The 19,992-nt window shown below is 58.8% G+C and overlaps 2 protein-coding genes across 4 annotated transcripts in view; one reads left to right on the top strand and one right to left on the bottom strand.

Annotated features, from left to right (window-relative positions):
- CUX2 (cut like homeobox 2) overlaps window positions 1–12,071 on the top strand; it is a 15,701-nt gene extending 3,630 nt beyond the window's left edge. The window contains exons 2-18 of the mRNA XM_041410272.1: window positions 1,348–1,485; window positions 1,629–1,737; window positions 2,562–2,638; window positions 2,721–2,787; window positions 3,536–3,584; window positions 4,286–4,390; window positions 4,886–5,080; window positions 5,189–5,247; window positions 5,356–5,603; window positions 5,787–6,422; window positions 7,326–7,427; window positions 8,103–8,878; window positions 9,314–9,473; window positions 9,937–10,206; window positions 10,438–10,626; window positions 10,730–11,003; window positions 11,408–12,071. Coding sequence (XP_041266206.1) covers window positions 1,348–1,485; window positions 1,629–1,737; window positions 2,562–2,638; window positions 2,721–2,787; window positions 3,536–3,584; window positions 4,286–4,390; window positions 4,886–5,080; window positions 5,189–5,247; window positions 5,356–5,603; window positions 5,787–6,422; window positions 7,326–7,427; window positions 8,103–8,878; window positions 9,314–9,473; window positions 9,937–10,206; window positions 10,438–10,626; window positions 10,730–11,003; window positions 11,408–12,071 — 4,118 coding nt within the window. The remainder of the gene's footprint in view (window positions 1–1,347; window positions 1,486–1,628; window positions 1,738–2,561; window positions 2,639–2,720; window positions 2,788–3,535; window positions 3,585–4,285; window positions 4,391–4,885; window positions 5,081–5,188; window positions 5,248–5,355; window positions 5,604–5,786; window positions 6,423–7,325; window positions 7,428–8,102; window positions 8,879–9,313; window positions 9,474–9,936; window positions 10,207–10,437; window positions 10,627–10,729; window positions 11,004–11,407) is intronic.
- A 3,150-nt stretch (window positions 12,072–15,221) lies between these two features.
- Window positions 15,222–19,447, bottom strand: PHETA1 (PH domain containing endocytic trafficking adaptor 1). 3 transcript variants are annotated; one of them, XM_041410442.1, is made up of 2 exons: window positions 17,524–19,447; window positions 15,222–17,004 (listed from the first exon to the last, which is right to left on the bottom strand). In XM_041410442.1, the coding sequence occupies exon 2, from the start codon at window positions 16,991–16,993 to the stop codon at window positions 16,229–16,231; it is 765 nt and encodes a 254-aa protein (XP_041266376.1). In that variant the 5' UTR covers window positions 16,994–17,004; window positions 17,524–19,447; the 3' UTR covers window positions 15,222–16,228. The 3 variants fall into 3 exon arrangements, with proteins under 3 accessions (XP_041266376.1, XP_041266374.1, XP_041266375.1); XM_041410440.1 differs by having other exon boundaries at window positions 17,512–19,447; XM_041410441.1 differs by having other exon boundaries at window positions 15,222–17,110; window positions 17,512–19,447.
- Window positions 19,448–19,992: the final 545 nt, after the last annotated feature.

Raw genomic sequence — 19,992 nt, forward strand, 5'->3', positions numbered from 1 at the left:
AAAAAAAAAAAAAAAAAAAAAAAATCCCCCAAACCTACATTAACCTGGCTCAATAGGAGGCATTTTCTTGAACTTATTAAAAAATCCAGACTTGTAAATTAATTTGTTCATGTTGTACAATGGCAGTGCAGATGGACTCATTAGCATGCACACAACAAATAATTATAGATGAATTTTTAGCTGGCCTGCTTAATGGGCTTGCTGGGTTAATTATGTCAATGTATAATTACATCAGCCCTGGGAGACATAATGGCACACCCCGCTGAGCAGACACTAGCTAATGATGGTGTAATGCTGACAGAGGGAAGACGGACGGCTCCGGATGCACCTGCTTACCTCGGCACAAACCTCCATTGTCTGTGCCCAAACCGGCCCTGCCGGAGCCAGGGTGCCAGGGGAGGTGATGCCCCCATGCCCCCAGCCCGTCCCTCCGTGCCTCGGGGCTGGCAGTGAAAGGCAGGGATATCCCCATGGCACCTGGAATGGCAGGGTGTCCCCATGGCTGCTAGAAAAGCGGGACTTGGCGTGTCCCCATGGCTCCTAGAAAGGCAGGACTTGAGGGTGTTCCCATGGCTCCTGGAATGGCAGAACCCAGGATATCCCCATGGCTCCTGGAATGGCAGCACTTGGCGTTTCCCCACAGCTCCTAGAAAGGCAGGACTTGGGGGTGTCCCCATGGCATGTGAAATGGCAGGACCTGGTGTTGTCCCCATGGCTTTGGGGAAAGCAGGACCTGGGGTGACCCCCTGGCTTCTGGAATGGAAGAACCCAGGATATCCCCATGGCTCCTGGAATGGCAGGAAGTGGCGTGTCCCCGTGGCTTTGAGGAAAGCAGGAACTGGGGGTGTCCCCATGGCATGTGAAATGGCAGGACCTGGTGTGTCCCCATGGCACCTGGAATGGCAGAACTCAGGATATCCCCACAATTCCTAGAAAGGCAGGACCTGGAGTGTTCCCAAGGCTCCTGGAATGGCAGAACTGAGGATATCCCCATGGCACTTGGAATGGCAGGACCTGGTGTGTCCCCATGGCTGCTAGAAAAGAGGGACTTGGCGTGTCCCCACAGCTCCTAGAAAGGCAGGACATGGGGGTGTCCCCATGGCTCCTGGAATGGCAGGAACCCAGGATATCCCCACAGTTCCTAGAAAGGCAGGACTCGGTGTGTCCCCATGGCTTTGGGAAAGGCAGGACCCGGGATGTCCCCATGGCTCCTGGAATGGCAGAACCCAGGATATCCCCACAATTCCTAGAAAGGCAGGACCCGGGGTGTCCCCACGGCACGGGGAGGTGGGAGAGGGCCCGTGGAGAGCCATCCCTGCTGCTCACCGCCCATCCCGCATCCCGCAGACCCCGCTCCTGTGCTGGAGGCTGCCCGGAGCCTGGAGGATCGGCTGCAGCAGCTCCAGCGCCTCGAGCCGGAGCCGCCGCCCCTGAAGGATCTCAGCCGGCCCTGGAAGAAGCACCCGGAGCTCGGCAGCACCAAAGGTACCGCTGGGGAAGGGTGGCAGGGTACCGCGTGTGCCGCCTCTGAGCATCCCTGGAAAGCAGGGCGGGTCCCAGGGCCAGGAGCTGCCCCCTGGCCACCGCCGCTGTCCCCTCCGCAGCCGTGTGACTGTGTCCCCCCGCAGAGCGCAGGGAGGGGAAGCCGCCCGCAGCCGAGCCCCAGCTCCCCGGCCTCGACGGCAAAGCGGCCGGCACAGAGACCTCGCTGCAGAGAAATGAGGCAGACAAGCAAAAGTACGTGAGTGCCGGGAATGGGGTCGTTTCGGGGCGCTGCGAGGACACGTGGCTCTGTCCCTGCTCCTCTGTCCATCCCCCTTCTCCTTCCCTTTGCTGTCTGGTTGGGAGTGGCCGCACCATGCTCAGAAACCCGACACCTCTCATACTCTCGTTCCCAGTGTCTGTCTGTCTGTCTGTCCATCCCCAGTCCCAGGTGGTTTTGGGGAAGCAGCAGTCACAGGCGCAGCCGGGACAGGTCCCTCCTGTTGTCCCCTTCCATGGTATCCCTGGCTCATGGCTTTGCTCGGACTCATGGGTTGAATCCAGGTCGCTGTGTGAACCTCGTTAGATGACCTTTTAATTCGGAGGCTCTGGTGCCTTCATTGTTATTCCTTGACACGCTGCACCGGGAAACAAATGAAGAATCTTTAAACCCTAAATTGCAGATCTCTGCGAGTAAGTTCCTGGCAAGTGCAGGCTATAAATAATGCAGAATAACTTTCCCCTGATTGCTTCCCCCTCCTCCAGTTAATTACAGGTGGGGGTGGGCTGCCATGCCCCCCTCAGAGGGGTTTCAGCCTCAGGCATCAGGGACCATTTTCAACCCAAAGTGAATTTTTTTTTACACTTTGGGGCAATAAACATTAAACATGCTACCCCTTAACACTGAAGGGTAACGCAGCTTGGACACATCCTGGTATCCACTGGTGGGTCTTCCCTGGCTTCAGTGAGTGATGGGCTAGAGGAGGGGACTCTGATGGGTCTCTGTATGATTTTGGGGGGCTGTGGGGTTGGCACGGCCGCGGTGCCCCCGGTACATCCCTGGTGCCCGTCTCTCGCAGGGGCCTGCAGGAAGCTCAGGTCACCTTGGCCGCTCGGCTGGGGGAGGCAGAGGAGAAGATCAAAGTGCTCCACGCAGGTAGTGGGGCCGGGACAGGGGCTGCTGAGCATGGAGGGCCAAGCCCCCACCCCACAGCTCACCCTCCTCTTCCTCTTGCCAGCGCTGAAGGCCACCCAGACGGAGCTGCTGGAGCTGCGCTGTAAATACGACGAGGAAGCGGCGTCCAAGTAAGTTCCCAGCAGGGCTGGGTTGTGCTCAAAGCTGAGCCGAGCCACTTTTGACAGCACTGGGACATCTCCGTGGTGCTGCTTGAGGAGCTGAGATACTTCAAACCACTGCAGGAGCATCCTGAGTTGTGGTGTGATCAAAACTGTGGGAGAAACAGAAACTCTCCAACAACATCTTTTAAGTGTTGGAGAACCAAGGCATTACTTTATTCTGGCTGGGATGTGCAACAGAAATTATTTCATCCACACATGCCTGGGTTGTGCAATGAAAATCATTCAATCACACCTGGTTTTGTACCAGACCTTCCATGTATTTGTACATAAAAACCCCGTAGAAATTCACATTCATTGGTCTCAAATGACACAATCCTTAATATTCCATCTCCTACTGGTTATTAATCCCTTCACCTTCGATGCTAATTGCATCCTCATCCTTGGGTTCTCTTATCTTATCTTTTCCCAGACCAGGTGTCTCCAATCCACCAGGGGGGAAATGTTAATGTTCCCTTATCTCCTGTTTATCTCCTGGCTACTCCCAAGTCTTCCCTGTGAATGGGAGTCTTTTGAGGAGAAACTTCAATTCCCCTCCCCTTGGGCAAAGGCAAACAAGCCCCTGACTAAAGTTACAAAAAAATGTTGAAAGTTGTATCATTTCCAACAACGGGATCCTTATCCCTCAGCCTTAACCCGTGTTCTGGGCTGTGTCTGTGCCCCCACACCCTCTGACACCTCTTGTTTTCTGTCTCAGGGCAGATGAAGTGGCCATGATCATGACCAACCTCGAAAAAGCCAACCAGGTGAGCCAGAAGCTGAGTTTGCAGGAGCTGGTGGGGTTGGCCCTGCAGAGCCCGGGGTGCTGCACGCACCCTGAGCATCTGTGTGACCTGGATGTCTGTCCCCAAAACTGATAAGGGGTTGACAGGCACCAGGATTGGGAACCCCTACAAAGCAGAGCTCAGGTTTCCTCCCCCTGGTAGGACCCCCTGCTCCATGTGTGGGGTCAAGGGTGTGTTTGGGTTTCTGCCAGGCTCCATTTGCCTGCTGGAGCTGGCACTTGTCACCTCCAGCCTCTCACAAGTGTTTTAGGGTACAACCCACGCTGTTCCTGTGTTAGATTCTGTTGTAATCTCTCTTGGTCCTGTCCACTCCTCTTAATTAGTTTTATTTTATTCTGAAAATGTAAGTACAGATAAATGCATGTAGTTAATAAAAGATGTCTAAAGAACAATTTGTGTAAATAAAACCATCCTTTTGGGTGGAAAAAAAATGGTGTCCTGGAGATGGTGTGCAGCCAGCGCCCAAGGATTGGGATCTGGAACTGTGTTAGGACATGGGGACCTTAAATACCTGGGGGGAGCTTAAATATCTGGGCTGGGCTTATGATGCTGGGAGTGGGAGTGGGTGCTTAGGAGAGGCAGAGACTGGGGCAGATCCTGGGCCCTGTGTGGGGTGGGATGAGCCACAGTTCCTGGCGTGATTCCTGTTCTTTCTCTTGCAGCGGGCGGAGGCGGCGCAGAGGGAAGTGGAGAGTTTGCGGGAGCAGCTGGCGGCTGTCAACAGCTCCCTGCGCCTGGCCTGCTGCTCCCCGACGGGCACCACGGGGGTGAGGGCATCCCCAGGGCCAGGAGCACCCCTCGGGGCCAGGAACACCCCTCAGGACCAGGAACAGCCCTGGGGCCAGGGACAGCCCAGGGCCAGCAGCCCCCCATGCAGCTGGCAGCATCTGTCACAGCCAGGAGCATCCCACTGCACTTGGGAGCACCCCACTGATGCAGGAGCACCTTTTTGTGTTTGGGAGCACCCACCATGTTGGGGAGCAAGCCCAAAATGCCTGAGGAGTGTTTTCACCCTGAGGTGGTGGCACTGGTTGTGCCCTTCAGACTCCCACGGAGAAGGGGACATGCACCCCCACAGCACTGAAATGCACCTGGGAGACCTTTAAGGGCAGAAGGAAGGTCTGCCCCTCCCCAGGGCTCTGTCACCAGTGTCCCCAATGCACTGGGCTGAGCCCTGCTTCCTATGGGGACATGTCCAGTGGGGAGGGTGGCCCTTGTCCCCACCGTGGGTGGCCGGGAGCTGACAGTGTCCCCTCTCCCAGCAGGACAAAGTGAACTATTCCATGTGCTCAGGGTCAAGGCTGGAGGCAGCTCTGGCTGCCAAGGACCGGGAGATCCTGCGGCTCCTGAAGGATGTCCAGCACCTCCAGAGCTCGCTGCAGGAGCTGGAGGAGTCCTCTGCCACCCAGATTGCCGAGCTGGAGGGACAGCTGGCCGCCAAGAACGAGGCCATCGAGGTGCGCCCACGGGGGCTTGGGACATGCCAGGGGTGGGGGACACGGGCCCGGCCGTGCTGTCTGGCCACCAGGAGCCGGCTGCAAGGAGTCCCCTCCTCTGCTCCACAGAAGCTGGAGGAGAAGCTGCAGGCACAGGCAGACTACGAGGAGATCAAAACCGAGCTGAGGTATGGCTTGATGGGCGCCCGTGTCTGCCTTGCCGCTGTCCTGGCACCCGCGGCGCGCTCCCGCAGCCGTGACACGGCCACCACGTCACCCCCTTGTCTCCCTGCCAGCATCCTGAAGGCGATGAAGGTGGCCTCTGCCGGCTGCAGCCTGCCCCAGGCAAGTGCCGCAGCGCGTCCCGAGGCGCTGGCCGGGCTGTGCCAGCCCTGCCGACGGTGCCTCCGCCGCCTGTCCCCATCTCGGCTTGGCTCCTTGCAGAGCATCTCGAAGGCGGAGGAGGCCCTGCTGCTGGGGAAGGAGGCTTTCTACCCCTCCCAGAAGTACCTGCTGGAGAAGCCCAGCCTGCTGGCCAGCACTGGTAGGGACCTTAGATTCTGTGGCATCCCACTGGGAATATCCGTGGGAATGTGGGTGGCCTGACTGTGGTGGGGTGGGATGTCACCTGGGGAAACTGAGGCAGGAGCAGTTTGGCTGCAGGGCTGTGCCCGAGCCGTAGCCACAGGGACTCTAGTGTGTCTCCCTCTCTCTCCTTCATCTCTAGAGGAGGATCACTCCGAAGACGAGTCGGGGAAGGATCCACTGGGCATGGAGCAGCCGTACCCATCACCCCACCACGCCCCGGCCGATGACCCCGCATCCCCCACTCCCCTCCCTCCGCTGCCTGGCCCCGGCATGGCCCCTGATGGTCCCCGGACTTTCTCGCTGTCCCCATTCCCGGGGGGCGAGCGGCTTCCAGGGGACCCCAAGGCCCCCCACCTCCCGCTGGCCGGCTACAAGAGCGAGAGCAGCAGCGGGGCACCGCCCTTCCCCTCCTCCCTCTTCGGGGCCAAAAGCAGCACCGTGCACCCTGTCCCCGTGCCGGCCACCAGTGCCACCAGCCCTCCCGGCGAGCCCTCCGAGGGCAGCGCCGGCAGCTCCACCGAGGAGGAGCAGCTGGACACGGCCGAAATCGCCTTCCAGGTGAAGGAGCAGCTGCTGAAGCACAACATCGGGCAGAGGGTCTTCGGGCACTACGTGCTGGGGCTGTCTCAGGGCTCCGTCAGCGAGATCCTGGCGCGGCCCAAGCCCTGGCACAAGCTGACGGTGAAGGGCAAGGAGCCGTTCATCAAGATGAAGCAGTTCCTCTCCGACGAGCAGAACGTGCTGGCCCTGAGGACTATCCAGGTGCGCCAGAGAGGTGAGTGGTTGGGGTGGCCCTCACCAATGGGTCCTGTCCCCTCCCAGTGCACCCCAATTCACTAGCAGCACCCTGGAGTGCTCCAAGCCACGGCAGTGGTGCTCACCAGACCCTGATGTGATGGGATGCTGGTCCCACCAGTGGCACCCCGGGATTTTCCCTGCTGGGATGGAGCTGGCTGCCGGCTGGGATGAGCCCTGGCAAACGGCAGCAATTAACAACAACCCACGGCTGTGGAAGCTGCATCCCTGGACGTGCTTTACTCATTTATTCTGACAAGTGCCATTTAATTATTCATTAGGCTGTTCCGTGCCGTATGAATCAATGTGCTCTGGAATATTTCATTAAAATAATGAAGTTTTAGTGCTGCGGAACCTTGGCGTGGGGTTGGCACAGCCGTGGAATGGTGACTCCCATCTCTGGGGACAGTGGCTGCTGGCCACATCTCAGCAGTGGCAGGTGGTCACTTGAGTCCCCGTGGTGGCACCAGGACTGGACAATGCACACCCATGGCCCATGCACCTGCTGGTTTCAGCTTGGAGGGCTCTGATTTATCCCCTGGATCTGATCCATCATTAACACTTCTCCTGCACAGCCAGGAGGGCACAGTGCCAGGGATGGGGACATGGTCTCTGTGCCTGTGTCTCTGCTCCTGGTGGGGAGAGGGTGCCCTTGGTTGGGATGAGCAAGGTGGTGGGAGATGCTGTGCCAGAGGCAGGAGCTGGCCAGGGCTACCAGGGCTCCCTGTGCTCCGGTAGAGACTAATTGGGAATGACATTTGTCTTCAAACTAGCATCCCTAAAAATAACCGAACAAGAGGAGCAGTAAATACTTCCTGACATACAAGTGGAGCTTGTAAAACCAGCGCTGGTGACAAAGCTGTTATCCTGCCTCTTTGATCAGGTAGCATCACGCCACGGATCAGGACGCCGGAGACCGGCTCTGACGACGCCATCAAAAGCATCCTGGAGCAGGCAAAAAAGGAGATTGAGTCGCAGAAGGGAGGTAGGTGCAGCCATGGGGGTGGCTCCAGGGGTGGCCAAGTCCCTGCTCTGCCCTGTGGCAGCAGCACCCAACGGGGTCACAGTGGCTGGGTGCTCTGTGGCTGTGGGTCCCATCCCAAAAATTGGCTTTTTTGGGGGTGTTTCACCCATCGACATCCATGGAGACTTTTAGGGCATGTTGGAAGGAAATAATATGTGGGGTGGAAGAGTCCCTGTGCAGCAGAGTTCAGATCTGAGCTTTCAGAAACTTTGGATGCACTCTTTTCCTCCCCCTTGCCCCAAACCAGATGATTAAATGAGTATTCAGAATCCATCTGGCACGAGGAATCATTAAAGCAGCTGCTCTCACAGTCAATTACAAGAAATGAAATACATTAAAACAGGTAGTCTGCTGAGAAAGCAGAATCACGGAGAATTAAATTAGACGGGAACGGTGGAAAAACAGGCAGGGAAAACAAACATGTTTGTCTATCGCATTGTTGGTAATGGGATTTATTTTGCAATCATCAAAAAAGAAGTTGCCTTTGCGTTGGGCTGTTGAAGCTTTTGCTTTGTGGATGCTGCTTCTCCAAACCAGATCGGGACAAACCGCTTTTCTCCCACTCTTCGAGCTGTGGCCACACAGTAAACGACGTGTGCTGCTCCTCGGGGCTGCCCTCACCCCTTTTCTCCGCAGGGGAGCCCAAAACGCCGTCGGCATCACAGGCAGTGGCCAACGGAGCGAGTGGCAGCAGCTCTGAGGACGCCATCAAGAACATCCTGGAGCAGGCGCGGCGGGAGATGCAGGCGCAGCAGCAGGCGCTGCTGGACATGGAGTCGGGGGCCAGCGGGCGCGGCGGGGACGCGGCGCCCACCGAGCGCTCCACGCTGGCCACCGTCAGCCAGAACATCGCCCCCGCCTACGTCAAGCAGGAGGAGGGCAGCGGGGGCAGCCCTGGCCCGCCACAGACGCCCCTGGCCGTGCTCTCCCCCGCCGCCTTTGTCCAGAGCATCATCCGGAAGGTGAAGTCGGAGATCGGCGACGCCGGCTCCTACTTCGACCAGCACTGGGCGTCGGAGCGGAGCCTGCTCAGCCGGCCCTACACCTCCGTGTCGCCTTCGCTGTCCTCCTCCTCCTCGAGCTACTCCAGCATGGCCAACGGGCGGGGCTGGCCGCGGGGTGAGCCCGGCGAGGGTGGCACCAATGAGGACGAGCTGCAGCCGGCAGACGAGGAGCCCCAGCGGCTGTCGGAGATGAAGGCGGAGGGAGCCGGCACGGAGCCGGCGGCTGGTGGGCGTCTGTCCTACTACCCCACGTACGTGCCACGGACCCTGAAGCCGACGGTGCCACCGCTGACGCCGGAGCAGTATGAGATGTACATGTACAGGGAGGTGGACACGCTGGAGCTGACCCGGCAGGTCAAGGAGAAGTTGGCCAAGAACGGCATCTGCCAGAGGATCTTCGGAGAGAAGGTACCAGCCTGGAGAAGGGGGTGCTGGTGTCCCCTCTGCTCCGTGACCCAGGGCCTGGGCTCATTGATGGCCTTCACCAGCTCCTTCCAGAGTCTTCCTTTTCCCTGGTCTTTTTCCCCTTGGAGGACTCTGAGTCCTCAAGATCTGACCCAACCCCAGTCTCCCGGTGGCCACCACTAATTGGTCGGTGGCACTTCCCACCAAGAGTACACAGAGCCCTTTGGGACCAGCCTCCCACCCCACTGGGTATCCCGGAGGACCCACAATCAGCACCCATGGCAGGGGACAGAGGGTCCAGACATGCTGTGGGGCAGCGGGTGGCAGTGGGTGGCATCCTGCTCCTCCTCCCCTGACACGGGAGTGGAGGGCAGGCAGCTTCCCAGCACTGGGGGAGTGCACCCCACCTTCAGTGGGTGACACCTGCATGGTGCCCAGGTGCTGGGACTGTCCCAGGGCAGTGTGAGTGACATGCTGTCGCGGCCCAAACCGTGGAGCAAGCTGACGCAGAAGGGTCGGGAGCCCTTCATCCGCATGCAGCTCTGGCTGACAGACCAGCTGGGCCAGGGGATCAGCCAGCAGCCCACACCCTCCCAGGGTAAGTGACAACACTGTCCCTGTAGTCCCCATATGCCATCAGTGTCCCCACCCCTTCTGTGTCCATCCCCTGCATCCCAGTGAGTTTGTCCTGCTCCCACCCCAGCACTGAGAAGAGCTATCCCAGCCAACTCCAATACCAACACCCAGACCCTGGGAAACCCCTTTCATCCCCAACCCCTTCATTTAGAACAAAAATAGAAGGAAAGCCACATCAAAAATCTTGGGCTTTGTGCCTGACATAAAGCAGTAATTGGATTTTTTTTGTGTTATATTGGTGACATTTTCTCTCTTCAATTATTCCACCACCACCATCTCCCACTTGGTAGCCACTGGAAAAACTTGGCTGGTATCCCTCTTCTCTAGAGGGCAAAGCCACAGGCATCCCCCAAATGCCCTTCCTGCTCCTGCTGGGTCCCTGCACTGTCCCCTCCCACTGACCCCTCTGCCCTGGTGTCACACAGCCAGCCCGGCGGAGCCCCAGCCGTCCCCCTCGCCGCCCCCCAGCCCCACTGAGCACGAGAAGGGCTGCCAGGAGCCCCTCACCCTGGCCTTGGAGAGCAGCAAGGAAAACCAGCAGCCCGAGAGCCGCTCAACACCTGTGCTGGGTGGGAAGACGTATCCCAACAGCCAAGGCCCCATGGGCATCCAGGAGATCGTCGCCATGTCCCCCGAGCTGGACACCTACTCCATCACCAAGAAGGTCAAGGAGGTCTTGACAGACAACAATTTAGGTGCGGATCCTCTCTCTGCCCAAGTTTTTGGGAGCTGCTGGTGAGACTGCATGGATCCAGCACCCCAGTTCCTGTAGATGCAACCCCCCTCCCAGACGTTTTTCTGTGGGTGCTCATGGGAATTCCAGGAGGATGCTGGCTGGGAAATGGGGTGCACCTGCTCTGCAGGGGGACTGCAGCGCCCGTCCCGCTGCTCTACCCCGCTAACCACCTCTGCTTCTCCTCCGCCAGGCCAGCGGCTGTTTGGGGAGAGCATCCTGGGCCTGACGCAGGGCTCGGTGTCCGATCTCCTCTCCAGGCCCAAGCCGTGGCACAAGCTGAGCCTGAAGGGGAGGGAGCCCTTCGTCCGGATGCAGCTCTGGCTCAACGACCCCCACAACGTGGAGAAGCTGCGCGACATGAAGAAGCTGGAGAAGAAGGGTGAGGGATGGGGTGATACAGCCCCACTGGGTGGGGGTGCTGGCTGGGGGGGGGGTCCTGGGCTGGGGGGCGAGCCGTGCCAGCTGGGTGTCCTCTCCTGCAGCGTACCTGAAGCGCCGGTACGGGCTGATGAGCGCTGGCTCGGACAGCGAGTCCCCCAGCGCCCGCTCCGAGTGCGCCAGCCCCAGCGCGCCGCCGCAGGACCTCAGCCTGCTCCAGATCAAGAAGCCGCGGGTGGTGTTGGCGCCAGAGGAGAAGGAAGCCCTAAAGAAAGCTTACCAGCTGGAGCCATATCCCTCCCAGCAGACCATCGAGCTGCTCTCCTTCCAGCTCAACCTCAAGACCAACACCGTCATCAACTGGTTCCACAACTACAGGTATGGGCACTCCTGAGCTTTGGGGTGCTGTGCCACGGAGGGGGTGTCACAGTTCCCCTTCCAGCCTTCCCCATCACTCTTCCCTAGATGGGTGGTGCAGACCCGCTGGAGGTCCCCAGGTTGGGTGGTGTTGGCTACCTTGACCAAGTCATGTTGAGCATCTAAAGTGGTTTCCATGCTCACATCCACCTGCTCACCCCAGAGTGGGATCCCTGCAGAGGGGGAGGGAACGCCTTATGGAGGCTGCTGGAGCACTGGATCCATCCCCACAGCAGCCCAGCCCTGGGGAGCAGCACAGGTTTCATCCCTAAGTGATATTGCAGTGGACAATTTGCCCACTGGCTGGAGACATGGCATGGGGCACTGGGTGGTTGTTGCCACCTCTCCGTGGTTGTGTCCCGCAGGTCACGCATGCGCCGAGAGATGCTGGTGGAGGGCGCGCAGGACAATGACACGGACCCGGAGCAGAGTGGCGGGACGGCCATCCCCGGGCGCCGGGCCCCCCACAGCCCCGATTCGGACACCGAGGATCACAAACCCGTGCTCGTGGGGGGCGAGCCCCCCTGTGCCGCTGTGCCCGTGAAGGTGAAGGAGGAGCAGGGGGATCCGGGCGGCTGGAGCCGCCGGCGGGACTCACGCAGCCCGGCCGGAGCAGCCGAAGGGACCGGACCTCCCCAGGAGGAGCGGGGGGCAGCCCCCCACGCCGCCGCCCCCAGCGCCGGCAGCCTCCCGCGGCGGGGAGGCCGCGCCGGTGCCACCGCCGGGGGACCTCCGCCGCCGCCGCCTCCACATCCCGACAGCTCCCAGTCCTCCGCGGGGTCATCCCGTTGCAGCTTGGTGGTGTCCCCAACATCGCCCTCGGCAGCTTCCTCGCCCGGCCTCACCGGCTCAGCCTCACCAGGACCGTCCTCTGCCGGGCCGGTCTCGCCCGCGCTCCCACCGGCTCCTGGCCCCCGGCTCAGCACCAGCGTGCAGCGGCGCCACGAGAAGATGGCCAACCTCAACAACATCATCCACCGCCTGGAGCGGGCTGCCAACCGCGAGGAGGCCCTCGAGTGGGAGTTCTGAGCCCCCCCGACACCCTAAATATATATATACACCCCCACACATATATATATATATTTTGATAAATGCAGTGTGCACCGAGAGGTGACGAGTGGCCGGCGCCACGGAAGAGGAGCGCCCATGAAAAAGAGGGGACCTTCCCCCCTCTATGAATCCGCCCCACCCCTCTGGCTTTGTTTTAAATGTGAAAAACTGGGAACAATTTTAGAAAAGAAAAACAAAAAAACAAAAAATATTTATAGACCTCTTTTAGATATTTTAATAAAAGGATACTTTGGAATTTATTAACAGCTTAAGCTGCTTTGATATTAAAGATAGCTATAAAATCAAGATGATGTAGCAGTCGTGTCATTAAATGTACACTGAAGTCTTGTAGTTTGCCACTGGATGAGATTAAAAACAAATAAACAAAAAACAAAAAAAAAAAAAAGAAAACCAACCCACAGAAAAGACTTTTTGAGCAAAGCCATCAAGAAGCACTATGAGACTGACCAAATTTAAGAAACTTTTGCAGTTTCCACCCCTGTCTGTAAGACACTGCATCGCTTCTGCCCCAGCCAGAGACTGCATCCTAGTCCCTGAAGACTCTAAAGCCCCTGATGCCATCGAGTATGTATTTAGTTCTGGTGGTTTATGTTTTTGGAAGCCTTTGTAACACAGAATGTCCCGTGTGGTTGTATATGTTGTAGAAATGTCTGCAATAGCCTTCTGGAACAAGATGTAGCATGGTCCCAACGCCGTCCCTCGCGCTTCCTCCGGCCGGTGGCAGCTCCCATCCGGCGTGGTGAGGCTCGTGCCAGCTCCCAAAGGAGAGAAAATGAGGCAAAAGCAAAGAAAGCAACCTGAGTGAGCTTGGGCTTTTGGGAGTGGGAGGGGAAAATGTCCCTGGGTGTGATGCTTGAGGATGGTGCCAGCTCGCTGGGAATGGAAATCATGGCATCCTGGTTCCCCATCCATTCAGGAAAGAGAAAGATGGAGCCTCCAAGCTTTGGCCCTGGAGCAGCAGTGCTTAAGGTGAGCGCCCAAAAATTGTGAGCCACCCACTCAGGCTGAGCCCTGCTTGGAGCTGCTCCAGCATCACAGCCCAGCACTTTTTTAGGGAGATCACCAGGGCAGGAGGAGCATCCATTCCCCTTAGCCATGTCCCAGGTAGTGGATGTCAGTGATGCCAGGATGAGTTCTGGGATGTCACATCAGGCTCCTGCCTAAATTGGGCAAGCTCACCCCTGAGTTGGGCAAAGCATCACTGCTCTTTGGCTTACCAGGTCTGATCCTGTGCAGACAGAGGAGCTCAGTGGTGGCACCATCCCGCTGTGCTCCCTGTCACCTCCCTGACCCCACCGCCTCCAGCCGGCCTCTGCTAACAAAATGCCTTTAAACAATGTGGAGTGTCCCACGCTGGGCTGCTCTGCCCTGCCCCCTGCCCACATGGCATTGCCCACCAAGGCCCTGCCAGGCTCCCAGGCGATGCATTGACTGATTTTCCACTGTAGATGTTTTTATCAGAATAGAAGGTATTTTTGTACTCGGGTGGTAGCGGACGAGCAATGCTGGGTGAGGGCACAGCTCTCCTTGCCTGCCTCTCCTGCCCACAGCTGCTCTGCCACCGTGCTGTGGAAGGTGGAGGTGTGACCACTGACTGCCTTCTCCTTTGTGTGCTAGAGGGAGCTTTAGTGGAACGGGATTTGAGGAAGCACTTAGGATAGTCCTGAGCACGGCAATCCTGTTGTATGAAAGCCAGCGGGACACACCGGTCACGTTTTTGTTAGGCTCATGTTCTGTACTTCAAAAGTTTCTATGAGATCGATGAACTTTGTTTAACAATTTTGGAAGGAACAAGTTCTGTAAAGAGCCACTAAATACAGAAGTTGGATACGACTCTGGCCTTGGGGTGTGTTTTGTCCGGAGGTGATGGAATGGGAACCCCTCTCATGCTTGCCCAGTGTTGGCACCCTCAGAAGTCACAGCTTTGCTTTGGGATTGTGGCAAGAGCTCTCGTTATCCCAGTGACTGGGGGATAAAAAAAAGGTGTTAAATGGGGTTAGCCCAGCTCAGGGTGTGATCCTGCCCCATGAAATTCCTGTGCTCATCCCTGCTGCAGGTTAGCTCCTGCCCCTGGGGTAGCTCAGCATCCTCCAGCATGAGTTTCAGCTTGGTTTATCATAAAATCATCATTTACTGGGATGGTTTGGGTTAGAAGAGACCTTAAGGATCATCTTACTCCAACCCCCTGCCATGGGCAGGGACACCTTCCACTTGAGCAGGTTGCCCAAAGCCCTGTCCAACCTGGCACTGCCAATGGCACGGTGCCCCAGCTTGTTCAGAGCCAACCATTGCTGGGCAAGTCGGCAGCTTCTGCCACGAGGCAGGGCTGTTTGTGTCTGATGAATTAATAAATCCATATGTTGCATATCTGTTTGAGCTTGTTTGTCAGCTAACATGTTGAGAAGGACTTTGATGGATATCTGAACGTCTGGAGAAGCTGTGCCAGCTGCCATGGAAACTGGAATCTTCCCCCTGCGGTGAAGGATGGAGCCACAAGAACCATCTGGGTTCTCTGGGTGCAACTGCACCCTGGCTGCCCTTGGCACTGCTCCAAATGCCAAATTCCACAGGGGGATGCCTGCCTGGCCAGGAGCAGGCTCCACACTCTACAGGCTCTTGGTGAACAGGTGACCTTGACTGGCTTCGTGCCTCAGTTTCCCCAAGAAGTGATTGCCCAACCTCTGCCAGATCCCGTGTTAAAGAGAAGATGGAGACCTTTGTGCAGGTGGGATGTGTGGGCAGGGACATGGGGACATGCTGGCCACTTTCACAATGGCAGAGTCCTTGGTCCCTGTGTAGCATCAACAAGGGGACAGAAATTTTGTCCTGGTTAAGAGACACCCTGACATGGGACCACGCTGGCACTGGGTGTCCTGGTGTTCCCAGGGTGACCCCATCCCATCTCACCCCATCCCTGCAGGCAGATATGGGGCTCCAGGGCACTCCAGGCCATTGGCTATGTCCCCTTCAGGTGACACAGTCCCTGAGTAGCGCCACAGACATGGTGGGCACAGAAGGAGGACTAAAATAAAGCATTAATTCCCACCTGGACCCCCCTCCCCAGGGGCTTAGAGGCACAAACAAGGACCATGGATGGGAGGGAACAACTTTTATTGTAGAAAAATCTTGTGCCTGTCCCAAGGGAGCAAAGGGAGCTGGAGCCACCAGCCCCTAAGCCAGGGCACCCTGACTGCTCCCCCTTGCTCCAGGGTGGTTCACCCCACCTCTGGGCCAGCAGTTTGAGTTTCTGATGTGGAAATAAGATAGAAACACAGGCATGAGACACCAGCTTCGCTCTGGTTTGGCACATGAATCATTCCTCACGCTCTGCTGCTGACACACACGTTCCCATTTGCCACCACGAGCGATGCTTCCCCTTATTGAGCTGGCACGGGGATGATGTGCTGTCCCAAAATATCCACCAGCAAAGCAGTGCCTGAAGCTGCTGAATTCCCCCAGGGTCTGACCCCTCCCATATTTGCCATCCAGGCTGCAAGCAGCAATTGCTCCCTGTGAAATGCCCAAGGCTGGGTGTCACCAGCTCCCATGAGCGTGCGGAGCTGCTGCTGCCATTAAGGAAGGGCTGCACTCACTGATATTTTCATTTCAAACCACATCCTGCTGGAGCAGAGGGATCTGGCAGAGCTCAGCCGACCTCAGCCTTGTGCTGGGCCAGGAGGGGAAGTTGGTAGCAGGCTCTCCATTGTGGAACCCACACGGGAACCCAGGCGGGCGAGATCCCATCACAATCCTCCTCCAGAAGTTGTCAAGGCACGATCCCACTGCAAGAGCACCAAGAGGCCCCAGCACAGCCAGAGCAGCAGTCGATTTTCAGGAGGCCTCAGTCAGTGAGTGGTTTGTAGTTTGCTTGTGCTGAGTGGAGCACCCCAAACCCACATGGGGGCACGGCTGGAGGGCACCCCTGTGGTGCCCATTTCACCATCACAGAGCAGCACTGGCGTCCCTTGGTGCCCAGCCCTCATTGGCACCACCAGCAGGTGTCCATCACCACCACAGCCAGGTCTGCGCATCCCGGGGTGAGGAGGGGACAGGGCCAGCACCAAGGATGGCCACCTGCCCCAGCTCCTGGCAGGTTCCCAGGGCTCAACCTGGGCTCAGGGCTGAGGGCCACGCCGCTTCTGCTGCCAGTCCTGCCGCAGCCGGGCCACCTCCCGGCTGTACTGCTCGTGCAGCCGGCAGAAGGTGGACGGGCTCTCCGCCACGGCCGCCTCTCCGTTCATCACCCGCCTGCGCGGCGGCAGCGGCGGCGGCCGCGGGGTCCCCTCCTCATCGTGCCCACCGCAGCCAGAGGTGTCGGGCGGCCGGTCCGCACCCAGCACGTTGTTCCACACGGCGCAGCCGTTCTCCTTCGGCACGACGGCGGGCACAGCCGGCAGCCGCTCCCGGGACTGCTCCAGCCCCGACGGCTTCGGCTTCCAAGGGCCGGGAGCGTCCTGGGAGCCCCCACATCCTCCGGGCAGCCCCCGGCTCATCTCCTGCAGCTGCTTCTCCAGCTCCCGCACCACCAGCCGCATGTAGTCAAAGCTGGCTCGGGACAGTGACTTCACCCATGACTCCATGGCCGCCTGGCTCTCCGCCGCCAGCACGTAGGTGCGGGACTTGCTGCCGCCAAAGCGGATGGCGAAGGCGAAGTTCTCGGCTGAATCGCAGAGCTCCACATTGCAGCCCTCCAGCACGATGACGCCCACGGGCTCCCGGCTGTCCCGCTCCTCGAAGTAGAAGAGCATGTTGCCCTTGAGCACGAACCAGCGGCGGTGATAGGCCGTGTGCCGCTCGCCGCGCTTGTAGAGGAAGCCGGAGTTGTCGGCCGGGGAGTCGCAGGTGGCGTAGAAGGCCAAGCTCCGCTCGTTCAGCTTCATGGCTCCGCGCCCTGCGGGGACAGAGGGTGCTCAGCGCAGCGCCTTAATTGCACGGAAACGAACCATCGCCTTTTTGTTCTTGCTGGCAGCAGCCCTGGCGCCCAGGAAATGGAGCTACTGAATAAACAACACCGGGATACTTGGGATAAGCCCCCTCCCAGATAAGGTGCTGAGTCCTGCGGATGCCGGGTGGGCTCTGGCTCCCCAAGGCTCACTGGGGACGAGGTTCACCCCCCCCACCACCACCCCAGTGGAGTGTTTTCCCACGGAGGAGCCCCAGGCAGGGCCTGTCCCGGTGCCTCACGTCACCTGCACAGGTGACCTTCCCGCCGGCGCCGTGTTTTCCGTGTCGCGCCGCTCCTCCCCGCGGCGCGCAGGGAGCGTTTTGGCCGGCGCCGTGGATCTGCCTGCCGCTCCAGAGAGCCGTTTTGGCCGTGAACCCTGTCACCAGGGCAAGGCCACCGCTCCTCTTATCCCCTAATCGCTGGTGGCTTCGCCGTGCCAGATTTTGCACTCACCTGGACTCTTACCTCCGGTCTGCGGCGGTCACCAGCATCAACGACACGCGCGTGGCCGTGGTGGCCGTGAGAGCGCTGGATCCGGGGTCGGATGGTGCGAGGGGGCTTTGGGGCACCGCTCCCTCACGGTCACCTTTGTCCTCGGCTCCCACCGCCCCGGCCCGCCCCGGCCCCGCGGGCGGAGCGCTGCTCCCGCCCGCCTCCGCCACCGCCCATCCCCGCGGCCGCGGGCGGGAGGGAGGAGCTGGAAAAGCGCTCCGGAGCTCGGCCCCGGGGCAGGGAACCCCTGGCTCGGCCCAAAACCCCCGGCAGATTCGGGCACCGGGATTGAGGGCTAGACAGCAGCGGGGAGAGCGAGGGGGGAATGGGCGAGAGGTGGGGGCACGCATTGGAGGGTGCGGGGGATATGCACATCCCGGGGTGAATGTATGGATACTCAGGGATGCGCACGTGTGTGGGAAACCCAGGAGTTTAGTCCTGAAGGTGGCTGCACAATGTTGAATTTTTGAGCACATTTCGGAAGGAAAGAATTGGGGTTCTGGCAGCGTCTGGCAGGGAACGGGCAGAGGTTGGTGGATGAGGTGGGTGACACAAGCCCCACAAGGAGGGTTGGTGGCAAGATGTGGACTGGTCCTGTGTGGGTGGGCGATGCTGCAGGGGACCAGGCTGCAAGTCCTGGCTGCTCTCCTGACCTTCCACCCATATCCTTGGGCCACAGACAAGTGTGGGGTGGTCTCAGTGCAGAAGGACAGAAGAAGCTGAGTGGGGACAAGCCTCCAGTCTGACTTCTGCTCTTGGTTGGCCTTCCAGGCTCACAGGACCACCTTGGCAGTGTTGCTGTCCTCACCATGTCCCAGTAAATACCAGCATCAAGGATTTGCTCTCCTTATCACTGTCCCTTTCCTCCAGTTTCTTCATCCTCCTGCTCTGCTCCACAGTCATGTGTGCATTTTGGCAATCAAGGCACTGTCAACAATTTTACAGGTCCCCATCCCAGAAACCCTGCTGTCCCTGACCTCTGCCACAGGTTGTGGTTCACTCCCCACCCACAGATGCCCTCATTTCCTTGCACAACTGCTCAGGACTTTATAATTTTCTGCTTGTGTCAGAGGTTTTCAGTTCACCAAGGGTTTTCCTTGTCACCTGCAGGCTTTCACTTTCAGGCTATAAAAAGGGATTTAAACCTACACTAAAACCATCTGGGCTTTATCTTCCCTCCTGAGCAGAGCAGCTCTGTTCAAGGTCGCTGGTGGGAAGTCTCAGGGCTCTGCAGCACTTATCTCCTTGCCTAGCTCAGAGATGCCTTTTCACATGGCAAGATTAGAATGGGAAGGGCTGTGGGGAGAAGCAATATCTTTATTAGAGCAGCTTGGCTAATTGGAAAAAGGCAGCAGTGCTCCCAGCTCTGCTTTCCTTTCCTGGGACCCAAAGCCATGTTTTCATCTTGCAGAGGTTGTTCCTCCGCCACAGCTGCTCTGGAAAATCATCCCAATTCTTCAAAAACACCTGCAAAATTCCCCTGTGGATTTTTGCTTCCCATTGAGTCTCTCTTGGGACAGTCACATGTTGCTGCACCAGCTCCAGGACTTCCCTTTCTGAGCGGCTCCATATTTTCCCTGTTGTCCCCCAGCACCCCCCAGCAAGGAGCCCAGACCCCGTTCCTCAGTTTCCCCTCAAATTTTGATGGGAAAAATGGGAAAATTAACTCCCATGTTGAACTTGCCCGACAGCAGAGGAAAAGGGAAAAGAAAAGGGTCTGAAAGGAGGTGAGGGGGTGCCAGGAGCATTTCTGGACATGGGATGCTCTTGGCCCCCGCTTCCAGCTGCTCCCATGACCGGTGACTTGCTGTGATTACACAGCGGCGGGTGCTGTCGGCTCAGCGAGGGCAGCGGGAGCTCTGAGTCACCCCCAGTGCCTGGAATCTCGGGGTGCTGGGGGAACGGGGGGCTCTCTGATACCCGGCTCTGTGCGGGTGCCCGGCAGAGAATCATCCCCCCGGGAACCCAAATGGATCCCGAGCCGTGCCTTGGCGTTCAAGGCGAACAAGTCCTGACTGTCAGCGAGATGCGGGCGTGGGGCGGGCGCCTCTCGGGGTGCGGGACCTGCCCCGCTCCGCTCCCTCTCGGGGTTCCCGGTCCCAGGCCGCCTCCAGCCGGGCACCGGGGCACGCTGCCCCCGGGCCCCTCCGTGCAGGCGGAGCCGGGCGGGGAAGGGCCGGAGGCGGCGGCTGCAGCGCGGGGAAGGGCCGGGAGAGGGCGGCGGGAGCCCGGCCACGGCGGCCGGAGCGCTGCGGGGCTCAGCGGGGACGAGGGGGCAGCCAGCCTCCGTCACTGCCTCCATCCCGCTCCATCAGCACCCCCCTGCCCATCAGCACCCCCTCCACAACCAGCCCAACCATCCCTAAATCAGCACCTCCGTTACCATCTCCCCCCGAGCCAACCCTCGGAAGGGACACGTAAAAGCCAGGGTAAGATTTTGGG

This window comes from Onychostruthus taczanowskii, unplaced genomic scaffold (assembly GCF_017590055.1).
Source record: "Onychostruthus taczanowskii isolate IOZ18803 unplaced genomic scaffold, ASM1759005v1 scaffold32, whole genome shotgun sequence".
In the NCBI taxonomy this organism is placed as follows: domain Eukaryota; kingdom Metazoa; phylum Chordata; class Aves; order Passeriformes; family Passeridae; genus Onychostruthus; species Onychostruthus taczanowskii.

Excerpts from the sequence above, each read along its gene's own strand:
- PHETA1 (XM_041410442.1), bottom strand. The coding sequence starts at position 16,993 with ATGAAGCTGAACGAGCGGAGCTTGGCCTTCTACGCCACCTGCGACTCC.